Source organism: Mirounga angustirostris, unplaced genomic scaffold (genome assembly GCF_029215605.1).
Source record: "Mirounga angustirostris isolate CCGP_5_RB_7025 unplaced genomic scaffold, mMirAng1.0.hap1 SCAF_3, whole genome shotgun sequence".
In the NCBI taxonomy this organism is placed as follows: domain Eukaryota; kingdom Metazoa; phylum Chordata; class Mammalia; order Carnivora; family Phocidae; genus Mirounga; species Mirounga angustirostris.
The window spans coordinates 74,399,965-74,423,201 of NW_026991711.1; the positions used below are offsets into that span (position 1 = coordinate 74,399,965).

Here is a 23,237-nt window from a genome sequence, read left to right on the forward strand (position 1 = left end):
AAGTTGGCTTGCAGTGAACTATTAGTGGTTTGTCCTAAATCTGGCTTTACTTGTGGTTTGATGTAGAGTTCAAATGGTGTCTCCCTTTTGATTCATCTGGTGCAGGCTTTATCCCCAGGCCAGATACCCTTTTGGCAGCAAGTTGGGGATTGAGAGACCCAAGCTTCACAACCTCATATGATTGCATGCAGAAGAAGATCCACATATGCTTTTTCCCAGAAATCTCAGCAAATGGGACATCATATTTGGCTCTGAAAGATACTTGCTTTCAGGAGCCCAAGATGAAAACAAAGGGATTATATACATGCTGGTAACAGTGGAAAGAGCCAATATACCCCTAGGTCCAAAGGGATCAGAGGAGGGAGGTAGTCACTGTACCTGCAAAGAGAGAGCCGTGCAGAGGGGACTGCTTCTAGAGGAGCCTTGAGCTGTGGTCTATAGACATAGCCACCTGGAGAAGACATGGCAGGGAGGAGCAGGGAAATGTCCAATTTGACCTCACTCTCCTCCCTGTCCAGCTTCTGCAGGGGTCACTCATTGGCCAACCATGACAGCAACTCTTGATGATCCAGGTTTAAGTGGTTCATTGTCTTAGTTTCTCCACTTAGTCACTTCGTCCCTTTAAGAGTGCCATTAGATGAACAGTAAACATAAATAAATACAAAACTGAAGTCTGTTGACTGAGCTATATCCTGAACTGATGAAAGCAATTTGGTATGGAACTGGCTGAAACTGTAACTTACAAAGGGAGTGGTGGTAGGGGAGGAGAGTAGAGTCTGTCTCTAACATTCTTCAGGCTTCAAAATTTTATGACTGAATTTTATTTTTATTTCTTTTTTTTTTAAGATTTTATTTATTTATTTGAGAGACGGAGAAAGAGAGAGAGAAAGGGCAAGCACGAGCTGGGAGATGGGCAGAGGGAGAGGGAGAGGGAGAAGCAGGGTCAATCCCAGGCTCAATCCCAGGATCCTGAGAACGTGACCTGAGCCAAAGGGCAGACGCTTAAACTACAGAGCCACCCAGGGGCCTATTGTTTTTATATATTCTACTAAAATTTCATTAAGAATTTTTAGTCTATACTCATGAAGGGTATTTGTGGTTTTATTTCAAGTTTTTGAATGGCTTTGGTTTCAGGATAATTCCGGCCTGATAAACTAATTTGGGAGGTGTTTCTTTGTCCTCTGTTTTCTACACTTTCTGTGGTATTGGCATTAGTTCTTCCTAAAATGTTTGATAGATTCACTGTTGATGCCATCTGGATCTGACTTTGTGGGAAGGTCTTAATGAATAATTCAATTTATTTAGCAAATATTTTCTACTACTACTTCAGTTAGGTTTGTGATTCATGTCTTTCAAGGAATTTATCCATTTGATCTAGTTGTCAAATGTGTTGGCATTAAGTTTTTCACAATATTCCTTTATTTGTTACTTTTGTGTGATATATGGTGATGTTCCTTCTTTCCTTCCTCATATGAATAATTTACTCTTCTTTCCCTTGATCAGTCTAGTTAGGCTTTACCAGTTTTGCTGCTATTTTCAAGAGGCCAATTCCATGGTTTGTTTTTATGTTCTGATATATATCATATTTATAATGTATATGTACTATTATGCATGTTATAATATATAGTAATATAATATTCTCACATATAATACATATTTATCTGTATTATTTTCTACTTTTACCTTACTTTGGGTTGAATTTATTTTTCTTTTTCACATAACTTAAGGTAGAGAATTTTATCATTGATTTAAAATTTTTTTTCTACTATAAGCATTTCAAGCCATAAATTTTCAAGCACTGATTTAACTACATTTCCCAAATTTTGATATGCTGTGTTTTCATTATCATTCAGTTCAAAGTACAGCATTTTCTCATTCCTCTTGATTTTTTTTTTTATCTCATGGGCTATTTAAAAGTGTGTTATTTAATTCTCACACATTTGGGTCTTTCCTATATCCCTTTCTCTTACCGATTTCTAAGTTAAAGCTATTTTCAAATAAAATACTAGGTTTATTTTTTTTTCCCCCTTGGTACTTTGTCATTCTGTTGTCTTCTGGCTCCCTTGTTTCTGATGAGAAGTTTGCACTGTTGTTACCCTGTATGTGATGAATCATTTTCCTCTTCCTACTTTCCAGATTCTTTCTTTGTTACTTGCTTCAGTTGTTTGGCTATGTTGGCTCTATACATGGTTCTTATTATATTTGTTCTCCTTTGGATTCAGGGGATTCCTAAATTAATGTTTTGTTTTTACTAGATTGGAAAATTTCAGTCATTATTTTTTCAAGGTGTTTTTGTTTTTTCTACTTTTGATTTCCCTTTTTTTTTTTTTAAAGATTTTATTTATTTATTTGACAGAGACACAGTGAGAGAGGGAACACAGCAGGGGGAGTGAGGGAGAGGGAGAAGCAGGCTTTCCACTGAGCAGAGAGCCCGATGCGGGGCTCGATCCCAGGACCCTGGGATCATGACCTGAGCCGAAGGCAGACGCTTAACGACTGAGCCACCCAGGTGCCCTACTTTTGATTTCCTTTACTTTTGGGACTCCGATCACATACGTGAGTGAATGCTTGATGTTGACTTGTGGCCCTGCCATTGCATTTTTCTTTAATTTCCCCTCTTCTCTTTTTGTATTGCATATTTTCTATTGATGTGACTTCAAATTCACTGATTCCTTCCACTATCTCAGATCTGATGTTAAGTTCATGAAGTACATTTTTCATTTCATCCCTAGAATTTCTATTTTTTAATATAGTTTCCATTCTTCTGTTGGGATATGCTGTTTGTTGACTCATAATTGTTACAATTTTCTTTGATTCTTCAGACATATTTTATTTCAATTCTATGAACATATTTATTTATTTATTATTTATTTATTTATTTATTTTTTAAAGATTTTTATTTATTTATTTGAGAGAGAGAATGAGAGACAGAGAGCATGAGAGGGAGAAGCAGACTCCCTGCCGAGCAGAGAGCCCGATGCGGGACTCGATCCCGGGACTCCAGGATCATGACCTGAGCCGAAGGCAGTCGCTCAACCAACTGAGCCACCCAGGCGTCCCTCTATGAACATATTTATAATGCTGCTTTGAAGTCTTTGTCTGCAGGGTTGAGTCTTCACCCAATTACTTAGACAAGTTTGTGCCTCAACAATTCAAACCCTAAACCTTAATTTAGTGGTCCTTCTGGAATATGTAGAAAGTTTATTATCTCAATGCTCCCATGATTCTTTTGTTGCAAAAATCTCCCTGTTAAATTTCTAGCTGATTTTCTGCCCTCCCTGAAATAAGAGAGCCACCCCAGTTGATAAAGATGTGGGTGATCATTATCTGCTCCAAACCATATCCACCATGTCCAGATAGTAAATCTGCAGATTCTTGCCCCACTCCCAGGTCAGGGGAATATGAACACCTCCAGGAAAGGAGGTCACAGACTTGCTGCACTTACCTGATACAGTAACATCTTTTCATGAATAAGCATGTCTCAAGTTCTTTTCCACCTTTGGTCATTTTCTGGTGAGATGAAATACTTGGCTTTTAATCATTTTTTCCAGTTCTACACTTGTTTTCTTATTGAAGGAAATTGCCCAATGTCCTTATATGCCATTAACAGGTATAGAAAGTTTTCTTAAAATTTTAACCAACAATTTGCTTACTGAATGTCATTTAGAAATAAAAAAAGTTGAGATAGTTGGAGGGTGTCATACAGTATTTGTTATAATTGCTTAATCAGTGGCACTCAGGTGAACATAATTAAAAGAGAAAAATTAATTTTTAAAAGTCAATTTATGAAGCTGTAGACTTATTTTCCCCACAATTCTTATCACTATATGCCATAATTTTTGTTTTACTTACTTGGTTTATTGTCTGTCTCCTCTCCACTGCAATGTAAACTTCATGAAGGCAGGGATATTTATATATTTTATTTTCTGCTCTATCTTCTCTATCAAGGATTGTGCCTAGCTCATAGTAGGGACATAAATATTTGTTGAATAAATAATAATTACTGAATATGAGGTTACCTTTAAGTAGCTTACTCAGCAAGCACAAATATAGCAAAAACACTTGTTTATATATCTAAGAAAACATCTGTGCCGTACAATATGTTGAACCTATTTTACAATTTTTTAAAAAGCTTTTATTTAAATTCTGGTTAGTTAACATATAGTGTAATACAGTTTCAGATGTACAATAGAGTGATTCAACACTCCCATACATCACCTGGTGCTCATCACAAGTGCACTCCTTAATCTTCATCACCTATTTAACCCAAATTTTGAGTGGAAACCATTTTATTTTTTATTCCTCACACTGATTATATTGATAAGTCAATTGTATGTGCCCATGGAAAAACCATGACATTATTCCAGCCAATTGGTTTATTTATCTCTGTATATTTTTAATCCATGAAAATAGATGATAAAAGTACTGTAATTTTTGAATTAAGTCAAATGAGACTCGAGTATTAGTTTTATAGGTTGGAATCTATTATGTGTTCTTTATAAATTATTGTTGAATTTGTTATTTGGTTCCATGTTATAGATTAAATATCAAAATGAGAGTTGACATGTAAAATACTATTTTTGGAAAATAAAGATGTCTATTCGGATGAGAAGAGTAGAAATGAACTGTTTAATGTCTGTTTTGAATTCCTAAAACTATTTTTTAGGGCTGTGTTTTCTTATCACTCTTGTGCTCTGAAACAGCATATTGACTTTTTTCCTATCCTGAGTAGATTTCTCCCCTTTCAATTTTTGTGACTAGATGGCTATGGGACTTCTATGTTGTTTCAGTCAATAGAATGACAAGATGAACTTGGCCAGACATGAATGTAAATACCATCAATTGGAAAGAACCCTAAAATTTGAGGATTAGGGGGCACCTGGGTGGCTCAGTTGTTGGGCATCTGCCTTCGGCTCCGGTCATGATCCCAGGGTCCTGGGATCGAGCCCCGCATCGGGCTCCCTGCTCGGCGGGGGGCCTGCTTCTCCCTCTCCCACTCCCCCTGCTTGTGTTCCCTCTCTTGCTGTGTCTCTTTCTGTCAAATAAATAAAATCTTTAAAAAAAAAATTTTCAGGATTAGGGAAATTTGGCTTAACGCCCATATATGGACACATGACCTAAAGTGTTTTATTAATTGGAGCTCAATTAACAGATGGTTATTTAAAGACTAATATTATTTTAGGATTTATTTTCATATATGGTTGGGGAGGACCCAAAATCAGAATAGTGATGATCCAGTTCTATTCTTAACTGGTCAGAACTGACTTGGAGCTTTGGTGAAAGGCCTAGAACCACATTACCAAAGGACTGAAGGACTCAGTGATGTTTAGCAAGGGGAGGAGAAGGTTTAGTGGGTCCCTGACAGTTCTCTTCTTATATTTTGGAGAGCTTGGTTGGCTCAGAGGTTAGAATTAAGATTTGAAAGTTTAAAGCGTGAAATTTGGGATTAATATGAGGTAGTTTTTCTTTTTTCCACAAATATCGTAGTCTGAATATAAAAGTAGTTGCCAGACTAAATGGTGAAATTATTATCATTGTCGGCATTCCGGCAAAACAACCAGGGAAACAAAACTTACAAATGGTTTCTGGAACATCCTCTACTTCGGTAACTTTTCATACTGTGCCGACAAAGTAATGTTAACTCATTATATTTTCTTCATTATGAAGCAAAAGTTTTTCCATCTGTGCTTCTGTCTTAAAATTTGGAGTGTGCACTAACCAAGGAAGCCTATCTCCTCAGTTTTTAATAATCTCACTTAAAATTTGAAAGGTTTAAATTTAGTTTTTAGGAGCTGTTTTGTGGGAAGAGGATAATCATTCAATTACTAGAAAATAAAACCTTTGTATGTCTCTTATTTTTTGGATAGAGGTGTGTATCCAATTCATTTAGTGGATGAATACATAAGTGATGAATAAGAGATAAAAATTTTGCTTCTCTTTCCTTGATATATCTGTAAGTATTTTGTGTAGACAGGGTCTGCTAGCCTGAAATATTTTAGGAATACTAAATTTGCTTTTGTAAGCTTATCTGAGGGGAGGAAAAGGATCAACAGTATTCTCATTTATTGGACACATACCATGGAAAGAACAAACATTTGCTATGTTAGGTTACTTTGCTTTTGTTTGTTGTTGTTACCACAGACTCACTTGACTGACACCTTCATGTTTTTACATCTCCTTGTATTTTTCAAGTTCACTTGCAGGTACTTTGATTTTCGTAGGCTAGTCTACAGGCTATCCTTTGGGAAAATGCCTTCAAATAGTTTCAGAAATCTTCACTTCTTACTCTCGTTTAGGTAGATGATATAAATTAGTAGAGCAGGCCAGTGTTAGGCAACAGGGAGTGATGGGGAGAAAGGCAAATTGAAGAGTTTATCTCCATGTAACCTGGGCAACTGATATTGTGTATTTCTTTTGGATGTTAAAGAAGTTACTGTGTGGTTTCTTTGCTTTCCTTTTTATTTTGGGTGAGGGTGGGAGGGAACTTTTTTAAAAAAATGAGTATAGTTGACACACAATGTTACATTAGTTTCAGGAGTAGGACATAGTGACTGGACATCTCTATATGCTCACCACAAGGAGAGCTCCTGACTGTCACCATACAACACTATTACAGTACCACTGACTATATTCCCTGTGCTGTACTTTTTATCCCCATGACTTACTTATTCCATAACTGGAAGCCTGTATCTCTAAGTCCTTTTCACCCATTTTACGCATCCCTCCATCCCCTCCCCCTCCAGCAGCCATCAGTTTGTTCTTTGTATTTATAGTTCTGATTCTGCTTTTTGTTTGTTTATTCATTTGTTTTCTGGATTGGTGGGTGGAACATATTTATATATATAAAAAGCTTAATTAATGAATTGGGAAATTTACCAGTAACTGATATTTAAAGGTGGTTCTGTGTAGATCATTGTTGACTCCTTGTTAAAGCCTTTTAGAACAAGGTGAACAAAAACAAAGCAGTAAAATTGGTGGTTTCTGTCTTCTTTTTCAGGTTATCTCCCCTCCAGAAGGCAGAAATAGTCTACTTGGTTAAGAAGCATGTAGGGGCCATCACTCTTGCCATTGGGGATGGTGCCAATGATGTTGGGATGATCCAGATGGCCCACGTGGGTGTGGGAATCAGTGGGAATGAGGGCACGCTGGCCACCAACAGCTCAGATTATTCCATTGCACAGGTCAGTAGTGTGGGCATGAGAGTATTGGAATATCTTGAGTCTATCCCCAAGGCCTACGCCACTCTTTAAGTTGCTTTTCATAGCACATTTGGGGTTTTCTTTAGTTTCGTCCTTACGCACTTTGCAGCAAAAAGAGTTTTCCTTGAGCAGTTATGGAGTTGGTCATACTGATACCACCAAGAATCTATAGCTCTGCTAATACAATCTCTAAATCCCCAGTCTCTTCAGTCTGCAATGTGTGCTTTGCTTTGTGGTGTCTCTCAGTGAAGATTTCTTAAAGACTTATAATCTCCCCATTTCTGCTTTTTTAAAAGCAGGCATTGCCTCTTGGCAGGCATTTAAAAAAATAGACTGTATTTTAGAGCAATTATAGCTTCACAACAAAATTGAGCAGAAAATATAGAGTTGCTGTATATTCCCTGCCTTCCCCTACAAACTCCCCCATCATCAACATCCCCTACCAAAGCAGTATATTTGTTATAACTGATGAACCTACACTGACACATCATTATCATTACCCAAAGTCCACAGTTTACATTAGGGCTCACTCTTGGTGTTGTATATTCTATGGGTTTGGAGAAATGTATAATGACGAGTATCCACCATCACAGTATTATACAGAGCAGTTTTACTGCCCTAAAAATCCTCTGCACTCTGCTTATTCATCATTCCCTCCATTCACGAACCCTTGGCAACCACTGATTTTTGTACTCTCTCCATGGTTTGTCTTTTCCAGAATGTCATATTCATACAGTATGGCTTCTTTCACTTAGTAATATGCATTGAAGTGTCCTCCACGTCTTTTATGGCTTGATAGCTCATTTCTATTTAGTGATGAATAACATTCCACTTTCTGGATGTACAATCCTTTATCCATTCATCTACTGAAAAATATCTTATTTCCAAGTTTGGGCAATTATTAATAAAGCTGTTACAAATATCCATGGGCAAGTTTTTTTGTGTGGACATAAGTTTTCAACTCCTTTGGATTTATACCCAGGAATGTAATTGCTAGATCATATAGTAAAAGTATAAAAGTATGTCTAGTTTTGTAAGAAACTGCCAAACTGCCTTCCACAGTAGCTGTACCATTTACTGGAAGGCATTTAAGTAGTGTGTGTGGTCTGTGATTTACAACCTCTGTATATTTATGTAAGATCCTAGGCTGTTTAACAAGAATACCTCCTCCTTCTACATATTAATATTTTGACTTTTGAAGAATATTTTAATCAATAATTTAAGATTAGCTTTTAATGGATCTAGTATTTTATCACAGTTGAGCAACTAACAATAACACTTTTCTATTTTGCTGAATTCAGGAGGCACCTGTAATTCTTGAACATTCCTTGGGAATAATCCCATACACTGAGTAGGTCATCCCTGCTGGGGCTATTCTTATGGTGGCTGTCTCTGAGGGGCTAGATGATTTAGTACCCTGTCCACAGGTAAACAGATGCCTGAAACTGGAGTGGTAACAAAATGGATTCCTAGGATTTTACAGCATAGATGAAAAGCATATTACCCCAGTGTTTGAATCAGATCCATTCTGAGACCCTTCTTACAGATTAAGTGTTCTGGTTTTATAGCAGGGAAAACTAAGGCTCCTCTGTGCTAGAATATTTGTGTTGGGGGGGAGAGTGTCAGTAAACCGTGATCAGAGCACCTGTGTCTGTAAATAAGCAAATGGCCACACCAAAGTCACCTAATCCTGTCCTAAACTGCTACATGCTATTGGGATACATACTTCCAGTGATCTCAGCAATTATATATGACATAAGCCTTGAACTACTAAACACTGAAGACACACCAAGCTGGCCAGTATCAGGAGTCCTGGGGATCCAGGGAAACATTTCTGGCTTTTTTGTTTTTTTTAGATTCCACATTATAAGTGAAATCAAATGGTATTAATCTTTTCCTGTTGGACTTATTTTACTGAGCACAATATCTGCTAGGTCCATTCATATTGTCATAAAAGGCAAGATTTCATTCTTTTTTATGGCTAATATTCCATTACACACACACACACATGCACACACACACCATATCTTCTTTTTTTTTTTTTAACCACCAACCAATATGGAACCTTTATTTTTAAGGTAATTTCTGTACATCTGGAGTATGAGAGCAATCCTTTTACAAATGGAACTGATTACTAGAATAAACGACGACAAAACCATAACTGGTATTTCATGTGAATCCACAGGAGTTTAAGCTTCAAATCCAGCCAAGAAGTTTGTCACAATCTCTTTCAGCTTAGCATCTGACTGCTCTGAGATCTTTCCATCAGTCCTTATATTGCCCAGCAGGGCCTGGTGCTGGCTGATAACATGAGCCAGGAAAGCATGCTCAAACTTTGTGATCTTGCTGGGCTCCAATTTATCAAGATACCCTCTTACACCAGCATAAATAACAGCCACTTGTTCTTCAATGGCCATGGGAGAATACTGTCCTTGCTTCAGCAGCTCAGTCAGTCGCACGCCACGACTCAAGAGTTGCTGAGTGGCAGCATCAAGGTCAGATCCGAACTGGGCAAAAGCAGCAACCTCGCGATACTGAGCCAATTCCAGCTTCATGGTCCCTGCCGCCTGCTTCATGGCCCTGGTTTGGGCAGCAGATCCAACACGAGACACAGACAAACCAATGTTAATGGCAGAGCAGATACCTTTGTAGAACAATTCTGTTTCCAAGAAGATCTGTCCATCAGTGATGGAAATGACATTTGTTGGAATGTAAGCAGACACATCACCAGCTTGTGTTTCCATGACTGGTAAAGCAGTCAAGGAGCCACCACCAAAAGAATCGTTCATTTTGGCTGCTCTCTCCAGCAGACGGGAGTGTAGGTAGAACACATCATCAGGATAGGCCTCACGACCAGGGGGCCGGCGGAGCAGCAGACACATCTGACAATAAGCAACAGCCTGTTTGGATAAGTCATCGTAGATGATCAAAGCATGTTTGCCATTATAGCTAAAATATTTTCCCATAGAACAGCCAGAGTAAGGAGCCAGGTACTGAAGGGGAGCAGCATCAGAAGCAGTAGCTGAAACCACAATGGTGTACTTCATGGTATCTGCATCTGTAAGTCTCTTCACCAACTGGGCAACAGTGGATCTCTTCTGACCAATAGCAACGTAGATACAGTATAGCTTCTTTTCATCAGTTCCATCATTGAAACGTTTCTGGTTAATGATTGTGTCAATAGCAATTGATGTTTTGCCAGTCTGTCAGTCACCAATAATCAGCTCACGCTGACCACAACCAATTGGCACCAAGCTATCCACGGCCTTAATACCAGTCTGCATTGGTTCACTCACAGAGATTCGAGGAATGATCCCAGGGGCTTTCAGGCCAACTCGCCTACGGATCTTGGAACCAATTGGACCCTTTCCATCAATGGCATTAACCAAGGGCATCTACAACACGGCCCAATAGCTTCTCGCCAACTGGAACATCCACAATGGCTCCTGTTCTCTTCACAATATCTCCCTTCCTTAATTAGTTTATCATTTCCAAACATGACAACACCAACATTGTCAGGTTCCAAATTCAAAGACATACCCTTTAAACCTGAAGAAAACTCTACCATTTCTTCTGCCTGAACATTTCTCAGCCCATGTACACGGGCAATACCATCACCAATGCTTAGGACATGCCCAGTCTCTTCAAGGTCAACAGAGGTATCAGCTCCAAGAATACGCTCTTCAAGGATAGAGGACACTTTGGCAATGCCAATCTTCTGAAGACGAGTGTTAGAGGCATGGAGGTTCCTTGCAGCAATGAAGGAGGATCCCAAAGCATTTTTGGAGACCAGCCTGGCCCGCTGAAGGAGGGCGCGGGCCACGGACGCGGCGACGCGCACGGACAGCATCTTTGCAGGTTCTCCTTGGGTGGTTTCTCTGCAGCCGCAGCCTCTGGACTGACTGGGACCCACACCATATCTTCTTTATCCATTCATCTATTGATGGACACTGAGGTTGCTTCCATATCTTGGCTATTGTCAGTAATACTTCAGTAAACATAAAGGTGCAATAATACCTTTTCAAGTTAGAGTTTTTGTTTTCTTTGGGTAAATACACAGTAGTGGAATTACAAGATTATTTGGTATTTTTAATATTTCGAGGAACCTGAATACTGTTTTCCTCAGTGGCTGTACCAGTTTGTATTCCCACCAAAAAGCATGAGGATTCCTTTTTCCCCACAGCCTCACCAACACCTGGTATTTCTTGTCTTTTTGATTCTAGCCATTCTGACAGGTGTGAGGTGATACTTCATTTTGGTTTTGATTAGCATTTCCCTGCAAATTAGGTGGTGTTTGGTGCAAATTAGGTGATTGGTGATGTTGAGAATATTTTCATGTGTTTGCCATCTGTGTATCTTCTTTGGAAAAATATCTATTCATGTCCTCTCCCCATTTTTTAAAGTTTTTATATGAATTCTGGTTAGTTAACGTACAGTGTAGTATTAGTCTCAGGTGTACAATGTAGTGATTCAACACTTCCATACAATACCCAGTGTTCATCACAAGTGCACTCCCTAATCCCCATCACCTATTAAACCCACCTCCCCCAAACCTCTGCCTTTTTAAATTGGGTTATTTACAGTTTTGGGGTGCTCAATTGAATAGCTTCATTATATATTTTTAATATTATTCCTTATCAAATATATAATTTTTTTTTAAAGATTTTATTTATTTGACAGAGAGAGACAGCAAGAGAGGGAACACAAGCAGGGGGAGTGGGAGAGGGAGAAGTCCCGATGTGGGACTCAATCCCAGGACCCTGAGATCATGACCTGAGCTGAAGGCAGACGCCCAATGACTGAGCCACCCAGTTGCCCCATCAAATATATAATTTTCAAACATCTTCTTCCACTCAGTAGGTTGCCTTTTCATTTTGTTGATGGTTTCCTTAGCTGTGTAAAAGATTTTTGTTTTGGGGCGCCTGGGTGGCTCAGTTGGTTAAGCAACTGCCTTCGGCTCAGGTCATGATCCTGGAGTCCCGGGATCGAGTCCCGCATCGGGCTCCCTGCTCGGCAGGGAGTCTGCTTCTCCCTCTGACCCTCCTCCCTCTCATGCTGTCTTTCATTCTCTCTCTCTCAAATAAATAAATAAAATCTTAAAAAAAAAAAAGATTTTTGTTTTGATGTAGTCCCCATAATTTTTTTTGCTTTTGTTTTCCTTGCCTGAGGACATATATATAGAAAAGTGTTGCTAAGGTCAATGTCCAGGGGATTGCTGCTTTTTTTTTTTTCAAGTTTTTATTTAAATACAATTAGTTGGGGTGCCTGGGTGGCTCAGTCGGTTAAGCGTCTGCCTTTGGCTCAGGTCATGATCCCAGGGTCCTGGGATCGAGCCCCGCATCGGGCTCCCTGCTCGGCGGGGAGCCTGCTTCTCCCTCTCTCTCTGCTGCTCCCCCTGCTTGTACTCTATCCCTCTCTCTCTCAAATAAATAATAAAATCTTAAAAAAATTTTTTTTAAATACAGTTAACATACAGTGTAATATTAGTTTCAGGTGTAGAATTTAGTGATTCATCACCTACAACACCCAGTGCTCATCACAAGTGCCCTGGGATTCAGGTCTCACATTTAGGTCATTAATTCATTTTGAGTTTACTTTTCTGTATTATGCATGAAAGTAGTCCAGTTTCATTCTTTTGCAAGTGGCTTTCCAATTTTCCCAACATCTTTTTGAAGAGACTGTCTTTTTCCCCATTGTATATTCTTGCCTCCTTTGCTGTAGATTAATTGGCCATATAAGTGTGGGATATTTCTCAGCTCTCTATTCTTTTTTTTTTTTTTATTATTAACATACAATGTATTATTTGTTTCAGGGGTACAGGTCTGTGATTCATCAGTCTTTTTTTTTTAATTATGTTATGTTAATCACCATACATTACATCATTAGTTTTTGATGTAGTGTTCCATGATTCATTGTCTGCGTATAACACCCAGTGCTCCATTCAATACATGCCCTCCTTAATACCCATCACCAGGCTAACCCATCCCCCCAGCCCCCTCCCCTCTAGAATCCTCAATTTGTTTCTCAGAGTCCATAGTCTCTCATGGTTCGTCTCCCCCTCCGATTTCCCCCCCTTCATTTTTCCCTTCCTGTTAGCTGCTTTTTTTTTTTTTTTTAACATATAATGTATTATTTGTTTCAGAGGTACAGGTCTGTGATTCAACAGTCTTACACAATTCACAGTGCTAACCATAGCACATCCCCTCTCCAATGTCCATCACCAGCCACCCCATCCTCCCACACCCCTTCCCCTCCAGCAACCCTCAGTTTGTTTCCTGAGATTAAGAGTTTCTTATGGTTTGTGTCCATCTCTGGTTTTGTCTTGTTTCATTTTTTTCTCTCTTCCTCTATAATCCTCTGCCTTGTTTCTTAAATTCTGCATATCAGTAAGATCATATTAAAATTGTCTTTCTCTGATTGACTTATTTCCCTTAGCATACCCTTTAGATTCATCCACATCATTGCAAATGGCAAGATTTCATTTTTTGATGGCTGCACAATATTCCATTGTGTGTGTATACATATACCCCACATCTTCTTTATCCATTCATCTGTTGATGGACATCTAGGCTCTTTCCATAGTTTGGCTATTGTGGACATTGCTGCTATAAACATTGGGGTGCATGTGCCCCTTTGGATCACTACATTTGTATCTTTGGGGTAAATACCCAGTAGTGCAATTGCTGGGTCATAGGGTAGCTCTATTTTTAACTTTTTGAGGAACCTCCATACTGTTTTCCAGAGAGGCTGCACCAGCTTGCATTCCCACCAACAGTGTAGGAGGGTTCCCCCTTCTCTGCATCCTCGCCAACATCTGTTGTTTCCTGACTTGTTAATTTTAGCCATTCTGACTGGTGTGAGGTGGTATCTCATTGAGGTTTTGATTTGGATTTCCCTGATGCCAAGTGATGTTGAGCATCTTTTCATGTGTCTGTTGGTCATTTGTGTGTCTTCTTTGGAGAAATGTCTGTTCATGTCTTCTGCCCATTTCTTGATTGGATTAGTTGTTCTTTGGGTGTTGAGTTTGATAAGTTCTTTATAGATTGTGGATACTAGCCCTTTATCTGATATGTCATTTGCAAATACCTTCTCCCATTCTGTCAGTTGTCTTTTGGTTTTGTTGATTGTTTCCTTTGCTGTGCAGAAGCTTTTTATTTAATGGATTCCCAATAGTTCATTTTTGCCCTTGCTTCCCTTGCCTTTGGAGATGTGTCTAACAAGAAGTTGCTGCAGCTGAGGTCAAAGAGGTTGCTCCCTGTGTTCTCCTCAAGGATTTTGATGGATTCCTGTCTCACATGTAGGTCTTTCATCCATTTTGAGTCTATTTTTGTGTGTGGTGTAAGGAAACGGTCCAGTTTCATTCTTCTGCATGTGGCTGTCCAATTTTCCCAATACCATTTGTTGAAGAGACTTTTTTCCATTGGACATTCTTTCCTGCTTTGTTGAAGATTAGTTGACCATAGAGTTGAGGGTCCATTTCTGAGTGTCTCTATTCTGTTCCATTGATCTGTGTGTCTGTTTTTATGCCAGTACCATACTGTCTTGATGATGACAGCTTTGTAATAGAGCTTGAAGTCCGGAATTGTGATGCCACCAGCTTTACTTTTCTTTTTTTTATTTATTCATGAGAGACAGAGAGAGAGGGAGAAGCAGGCTCCCCGCTGATCAGGGAGCCCGATGCGAGACTCGATCCCAGGTACCTGGGATCATGACCTGAGCCGAAGGCAGACGCTTACTGACTGAGCCACTCAGGTACCCCTTTGCTTTTCTTTTTCAACATTCCTTTGGCTATTAGGGGTCTTTTCTGGTTCCATACAAATTTTAGAATTATTTGTTCCAGTTCTGTGAAAAAAAGTTGATCATATTTTGACAGCTCTCTATTCTGTTCCATTGATCTATGTGTCTGTTTTTGTGCCAGTACCCACTGTTTTGATTATTATAGCTTTGTAGTATATCTTGAAATCTGGGATTGTGATACCTCTGGCATTTTTCTTCTTTCTCAAGATTGCTTTGGTTACTTGGGATCTTTCGTGGATCCATACTAATTTTAGGATTATTCTATTTCTATGAAAAATATTGATATTTTGACAGGGATTGCATTGAGCTTATAGATTACTTGGGGTAGTATGGACATTTTAACAATATTAATTTTTCCAATCCATGAGTATGGAACTTTTTCCATTTCTTTGTGTCTTCCTCAATTTCTTTCATGACTGTTCTATAGTTCTATAGTTTCCTTTGCCTCTTTGGTTAGGTTTATTCCTAGGTATCTTATGGTTTTTGGTGCAATTGTAAATGGGATCAACTCCTTAATTTCTCTTTCTTCTGTTTCATTGTTAGTGTATAAAAATGCAACTGATTTCTGTGCATTGATTTTATATCCTGCCACTTTGCTGAATTCCTATATGAGTTCTAGCAAGTTTGGGGTGGAATCTTTTCCACACAGAGTATCATATCATCTGTGAAGAATTAGAGTTTGACTTCTTCTTTGCCGATTTGGATGTCTTATTTCTTTTCATTGTCTGATTGCTGAGGCTAAGATTTCTTTCTTTTTCTTTTTTTTTTAAAAAGATTTTATTTATTTATTTGACAAAGAGAGACACAGCGAGAGAGGGAACACAAGCAGGGGGAGTGGGAGAGGGAGAAGCAGGCTCCCCGCAGAGCAGGGAGCCTGATGCAGGACTCGATCCCAGGACCCTGGGATCATGACCTGAGCTGAAGGCAGTCACTTAACCAACTGAGCCACCCAGGCGCCCCAGCTGAGGCTAAGATTTCTAATACTATGTTGAACAACAGTTGTGTTCCTGACCTTAGGGGAAAAGCTCAGTTTTTCCCCATTGAGAATGATATTCACTGTGGGCTTTTTGTGTATGGCTTTTGTGATATTGAGGTATGTTCCCTCTATCCCTATACTGTGAAGTTTTAATCAAGAAAGGATGCTGTACTTTGTCAAATGCTTTATCTCTACTGAGAGGATCATATGGTTCTTGTCCTTTCTTTTATTAATGTAGTGCATCACATTGATTGATTTGCCGATACTGAGCCATCCTTGCAGCCCAGAAATAAATCCCATTTGGTCATGGTGAATAATCCTTTTAATGTACTGTCGGATCCTATTGGCTAGTATCTTGGTGAGAATTTTTGCATCCATGTTCATCAGGGATATCGATGTGTAGTTCTCCTTTATGGTGGGGTCTTTGGTTTTGGGATCAAGGTAATGTTGGCCTCATAGAGTTTGGAAGTTTTCCTTCCATTTCTATTTTTTGAAAGAGCTTCAGAAGAATAGGTATTAATTCTTCTTTAAATGTTTGGTAGAATTCCCCTGGCAAGCCATCTGGCCCTGGACTCTTGTTTATTGGGAGATTTTTGATTACTGTTTCAATTTCCTTGCTGGTTATGGTTCTGTTCAGGTTTTATATTTTTTCCTGTTTCAGTTTTGGTAGTTTATATGTTTCTAGGAATGCATCCATTTCTTCCAGAGTGCCTAATTTGTTGGCATATAGTTGCTGATAATATGTTATAATTATTTGTATTTCTTTGGTGTTGGTTGTGATCTCTCCTCTTTTATTCATGATTTTATTTATTTGTGTCCTTTCTCTTTTCTTTTGGATAAGCCTGGCCAGGGGTTTATCAATCTTATTAAATCTTTCAAAGAACCAGCTCCTAGTTTCGTTGATCTGTTCTACTGTTCTTTTGGTTTATTTGATTGATTTCTGCTCTAATCTTCTGATTATCTGATTATCTTCTATCTGATTACTATCTATCAATCTAATTATCTTCTGATAATCTGCTCCAATATGTCTTCTATTATTTCTCTTCTCCCACTGGATTTAGGATTTATTTGCTGTTCTTTTTCTAGCTCCTTTAGGTGTAAGGTTAGGTTGTGTATTTAAGATGTTTCTTGTTTCTTGAGAAAGGCCTGTATATACTTCCCTCTTAGGACCGCCTTTGCTGCAGTCCAATGGTTTTGAACAGTTGTGTTTTCATTTTCCTTTGTTTCCATAAATTTTCTAAATTCTTCTTTAATGTCCTGGTTAACCCATTCATTCTTTAGTAGGATATTGTTTAGCCTCCACGTATTTGAGTTCTTTCCAAATTTCCTCTTGTGATTGAGTTCAAGTTTCAAAGCATTGTGGTCTGAAAATATGTAGGGAATGATCCCAATCTTTTTGTACCAGTTGAGACCTGATTTGTGGCCCAGTATGTGATCTATTCTGGAGAATGTTCCATGTGCACTTGAGAAGAATGTGTAGTCTGTTGCTTTAGGATGGAATGCTCTGAATATATCTGTGAATTCCATCTGGTCCAGTGTGTCATTCAAAGCCCTATTTTCCTTGTTGATCTAATGCTTAGGTGATCTGTCCATTGCAGTGAGTGGGGTGTTGAAGTCCCTATTATTTTATTATTATTAATGTGTTTCTTTCATTTTGTTATTGATTAGTTTATATAATTGCCTGCTCCCATGTTGGGGGCATAAACATTTGCAATTGTTATATCTTCTTGTTGTATAGACCCGTTAATTATGATATAGTGTCCTTCCTCATCTTTTATTATAATCTTTGGTTTAAAATCTAATTTGTCTGCTATAAGAATTGCTACCTCAGATTTCTTTTGATGGCCATTAGCATGATAAATGGTTTTACACCCCCTCACTTTCAATCTGGAGGTGTCTTTGGGTCTAAAATGAGTCTTCTAGACAGCATATGGACTTATTTTGTTATTGTTTTTAGGGTTTTTTTTTTTTTTTATCCAATCTGATTCCCCCTTTTGATTGGAGCATTTAATCCATTTACATTCAGAGTAATTATTGAAGATATGAATTTGGTGCCATTGTATTACCTGTGAAGTCACTGTTTCTGTATATTGTCTCTTCCTTTCTGGTCTATGTTACTTTTGGGCTTTCTCTTTGCTTAAAGGATCCCCTTTAATATTTCTTGCAGGGCTGGTTTAGTGATCACAAATTCTTTTAGTTTCTGTTTGTCCTGGAAGCTTTTTATCTCTCCTATTTTGAATGACATCCTTGCTGGATAAAGTATTCTTGGCTGCGTATTTTTCTCAATTAGTACCCTGAATATATCATGCCAGTCCTTTCTGGCCTGGCAGATCTCTGTGGATAGGTCTGCTGCCAGTCTGATGTTTCTACCCTTGTAGGTTATGGACCTCTTGTTCCAAGCTGCTTTCAGGATTTTCTCTTTGTCTCTGAGATTTGCCATTTTCACTATTATATGTCGAGGTGTTGAGCTATTTTTATTGATTTTGAAGGGGATTCTCTGTGCCTCCTGGATTTTGATGCCTGTTTCCTTTCCCAGATTAGGAAGTTCTCCACTATAATTTGCTCCAATATACCTTCTGCCCCCCTCCTTTCCTCTTCTTCTTGGATCCTAATTATTCTAACATTGTTTCTCTTTATGGTATCACTTATCTCTCAAATTCTCCCCTCATGATCCAGTAGTTATCTCTTTTTCTCAGCTTCTTTATTCTTCATTTTGTCTTCTATATCACTAATTCTTTCTTCTGCCTCATTTAGCCTAGCAGTTAGAGCCTCCATTTTTTATTGCATCTCATTAATAGCTTTTTTGATTTTGACTTGATTAGATTTTAGTTCTTTTATTTCTCCAGAAAGGGATTCTCTAGTGTCTACTATGCTTTTTTTTCAAGCCCAGCTAGTATCTTTGTAACCATTATTCTGAACTCTAGTTCTGATATCTTATTTACATCCATACTGATTAGGTCTCTGGCAGTCAGTACTGCCTCTTGTTCTCTCTTTTTTTTCCGTTCTCTTTTTTGAGGTGAGTTTTTCTGTCTTGTCATTCTTGCAGAATGTGGTAGCTTTTCTATTTGTAGAGTTTCAGCTAATCTTTTCTTATATCTCTGATTGAATTCACAGGTGTTCAGAATGATTTGATAGCTATCTATCTGAATTCCTGGGACCAGACAAAACTAAGATCTCCTACTCCTCTGTTATCTTGGACTATCTCCTTCATGTATTTTTTAATTTCTTATTTGATTTCTTCATTGACCCAGTGGCTGTTTAGTACCATATTGTTTAGCCTCCACATGTTTGTGCTTTTTCTGTTTGTTTTTTTTCCTTGTAATTGATGTCTAGCTTCATTCATACCAGTTGTAGTCAAAAAAGATGCTTGGTATGATTTTAATCTTCTTAAATTTATTTAGGCTTCTTTTGTGGCCTAACATGATATATCCTGGAGAATGTTCCATGTGCAGTTGAAAAGAATGTGTATTCTGTTGTTTTTGGATGGTATTTTCTGTATATGTCAAGTCCATCTGGTCTAATGTGTTGTTCAAAGACACTGTTTCCTTACTCATTTATTACCTGGGTGATCTATTCATTGATATGAGTGGGGTGTTACAGTTCCCTACTATTTATCATATTGCTGTCAAGTTTTCCCCTTGTGTCTATTAATATTTGCTTTATTTAGGTGCTCCAATATTGGGTACATAGATAACTACAATTATTATATCCTCTTGTTTATTGATCCCTTTATCATTATGTAGTGCCCTCTTTGTCACTTGCTACAGTCTTTAATTTCGAGTCTATTTTGTCTGATATAAGTATTGCCCCCTGGCTTTTTTTTTTTTTTTACTTCCATTTTCATGGCATATCTTTTTCCATCCCTTCACTTTCAGTCTGTATGTGCCTTTAGGTCTGAAGTGAGTCTCTTGCAGGCAGCATATAAATGAGTCTTATTTGTTTTATTCATTTTGTCACCTTATGTCTTTTTTTCAAGCATTTAGACTATTTACATTTAAAGTAATTATTGATAGATATTTACTTATTGCCATTTTATTGTTTTCTGGTTGTTCTTGTAGTTCTTCTCTATTTCCTTCATCTTCTCTTACTCTTTTTCCTTATGAGTTGTAATTTTCTTTAGTGTTTTGCTTGTCTTTATTTCTCTTTATTTTCTGTGTATCTATTATAAATTTTTGGTTTATTATGAGGTTTTATATAACATCCTAAGTATATTGCAGACTATATTAAGTTGATGGTCTCTTAAGTTTGAACTCATTTTAAAAGTACTTCATTTTTTTCTCCTCCCTTCACAATTTATGTATAAGTTTTATTTTATTTACATCTTTTTATTTTGTGAATCCCCTTAACTAATTTTTTAGAATTGATTTTACTACTTTCATCTTTTAACCTTCATAATAGTTTACAAGTGATTGCTCTATGACCTTTTTGTATGTTTGCTTTTACTTGGAACAGTTTTCCTTTCATATTTTACTTTTTTTAATTCTAGTTACCCTTTTAGACTGTGGCTTTTTTTCTGCACCCCAGGGCAGATGAATCTACTCATGGTCCTTAAGTACTGCTGTTGCTCCCCACTTCAGTTTGCAGTGTCGGGGTGGGGATTCTTTTTCTTACTGTGTCTCCAGTGATATTTTGTGGTGCAGAAGCTATTCAGTCAGCCCTCAGGAGGAATTCCTATGTAAATAGGTGTAAATTTGGTGTGTCTGTGAAGGAGGTGTGAGTTGAGAGTCTTCTTGTGTCACCGTCTTGGAATAGACCTTCCAAGTTTTCTCTTCTTCCTTCCACCCCTAAAGTGCCACACCAAGACAGCCACTAATGCAGAAGATTGATCTGATTCGTGCTTAGGCCCCCATTAAAAGGCTATTTCATGTCAATAATACTTTAAGCCACAGTTTGTTTTTTTTTTCCCCTCCCTCTTACTTCGACCCAAGAGCAGCTTTGACTGCAGAGGGGGAGAAGGTATTCTGCCAGTGATGTGTGCCATCTTATACTTTTGCAGAATGAATCTTATTCCCAGAACTGTAAGTGGAAATTTTCCCATTTCTGCCCCATCTGCCTCCAGCCTTTCATATGTATTCTGCAGCAGTGGTCAAACAAATGTCTTTTACTCTGCTCCTTCTGGGTAATGAAGAAATTTCCCTTCTCAGAGTATATCAGTATAACATTCTACTCATAACCTGGATCATTTTATTCTCTGAAAAGTGTAAATTATTCACTTCCTTCTTTCCAAATTTCTTAATATTTTTAAGTCATCCCAAGAAATGAAACTCTGACTTTAAACCACTGCAAAGCTAAACACTGAGGCAATAGGAATGTTTTCTATAGTGACTCAAGTTTAATATCAAGTTCTGGATATAAACGAACAAAAACATTTCTTTAATTCACTGAGCATCTTCTTCCCCATCCTGCTCTCTCATGATCCAAAATCGTAAGTGCTCTTTTTTTGAAAGTTTAAAATTTTTCATATGTACCACCTGGTGCTACTTTGAAGTGAGTATTTAATTCCAGGAGTCATTAAATTACTGAATTACTTCATTTTGTGGAATAACTCTCCTGTATAGTCATTCAAAAAAATGTTCACTGAGCAAATACCATATTTTGGGCATGTTTCTGGGTGTTTAGGATTCATCAGTGAAGTCAACGAGACCTACTCTCACAGAGCTTCCATTGTAGGAAACAAAAATATACAGTAGTGCCTGTCATTTGTTAGAAGGTAATAACTGCTATGAAAGTATGTATGTAGATGAGGGTAAGGAGCCTCACAACACTGCAGAGGCTGCATGTAACCTTCATTTTTAATTTTAACTTTTTATTTATTATACGAAGTGGGGAACTGATTCCTGTAAGACTTTGTTACTTATACCTGATCACACATTAAAAAAAAAAAAAAAAAGATGAGTGATTTAGCCTGAGTTCTTGTTTCTAATAGGATGTTGCTTTCATTAAATAAGTCTGTCCCATTACTATGATTAAAGTCTTAGATGTGTATCAGGTTAAAAGCCTTGCACATTCCAAGTGAAAATCCAAGCAGCATTTACTGGGCAAAAAAATATGATGTTAAGATTTGTTTTAGTGATAAAAGAGGTGAATTTTATAAAGCTTTAAAAAATTTTTCTTTATAGAGAAATGCCATGTCAGGTTGTCTGCAAAATTGGTTTCACTCTGCTTACTTCTGTGTTACATTTTCTAGAGTGGAAACTCTGAAATGTGAAATGCTGAGAAAATGATGTTTTGTGGGTTTTGTCACTAATTGGTAGGTCCCTTTGAACTTGCAAATGACTGTTGTTTCCTTCTTTTAGTTTAGCTACTTGGAGAAGCTTCTGTTGGTTCATGGAGCTTGGAATCATTTTCGAGTGACGAAATGCATATTGTATTGTTTCTACAAAAATGTAGTGTTATACATTATTGAGGTAAGAAGAGAGATACACTTTCTTTCATGGAAAAGTTAGGTCTTTGACATCAGTCTTGGTAGTTTAGGTTTTTTTTTTTCCATATTTGTATCACTTAAATTACCATTACATAATTCTGTTTTAGGTTTTCACTCTAAGTTATTCAGTAAATTTGAATCTTCTAACCACCATCCTGACTTTAAAAATACCTGTTCAACCTTTAATTTGGCTATGGAAATATATTTTGAAATATTTTGTTTTGCAATAATTATAGATTCACAGGAAGTTACAAAAATATTTTTAGGAGGTCCTGTGAAACATTCACCCAATTCTCCCTAAAGAATACCTTGAATAACTCCAGGACAATATCAAAACCAGGATATAACCAACAGAGTTTTTTCATATTTCACCAGCTTTACACACACTTGTGTGTGTGATTCTGTGTACTTTTATCCACATGCAGATTGATGTAAACACCATAGAAATAAAGGCAGAGGCCTCTTTCCCTCCCCAACCCTCCCCCAATGATATAGACCTGTTCCCTCACCACAAGGATGCCCCCATGCTATCCCTTTATAGCCACCTCCATCCCTAACCCCTGACAGTGACTAATCTGTTCCCTATCCTAATAAGTTTGTTCTTTCAAGAATGTTATAAAAGTGGAAACATGTAGTATACAACCTTTTGAGATCGGATTTTTTCAGTCTGTATAATTCCCTTGAGATTGATACAAGTTATTCCCTGTATCGTTTGTTCCCTTACCATAACATTTATCATCCACCTGTTGAAGAGCATTTGTGTGTAGGTTTTGTGCAAACACAAGTTTTCACTTATTTTTTTTTTAAAGATTTTATTTATTTATTTGAGAGAGAGAGAATC

The 23,237-nt window shown here is 37.7% G+C and overlaps 2 protein-coding genes across 2 annotated transcripts in view; one reads left to right on the forward strand and one right to left on the reverse strand.

Annotated features, from left to right (window-relative positions):
* Positions 1 to 23,237, forward strand: part of LOC135363787 (phospholipid-transporting ATPase IB-like) — a 204,783-nt gene that overhangs the window by 110,888 nt on the left and 70,658 nt on the right. Inside the window, exons 25-26 of the mRNA XM_064585806.1 lie at positions 6,998 to 7,181; positions 22,269 to 22,379. Coding sequence (XP_064441876.1) covers positions 6,998 to 7,181; positions 22,269 to 22,379 — 295 coding nt within the window. The remainder of the gene's footprint in view (positions 1 to 6,997; positions 7,182 to 22,268; positions 22,380 to 23,237) is intronic.
* On the reverse strand, positions 9,231 to 11,102 carry LOC123839593 (ATP synthase subunit alpha, mitochondrial-like). The gene is given in 3 exon segments (XM_045869214.3): positions 9,231 to 10,582; positions 10,584 to 10,667; positions 10,669 to 11,102. Coding segments are annotated over 3 exon segments (1,659 nt in total). The 5' UTR covers positions 11,050 to 11,102; the 3' UTR covers positions 9,231 to 9,388.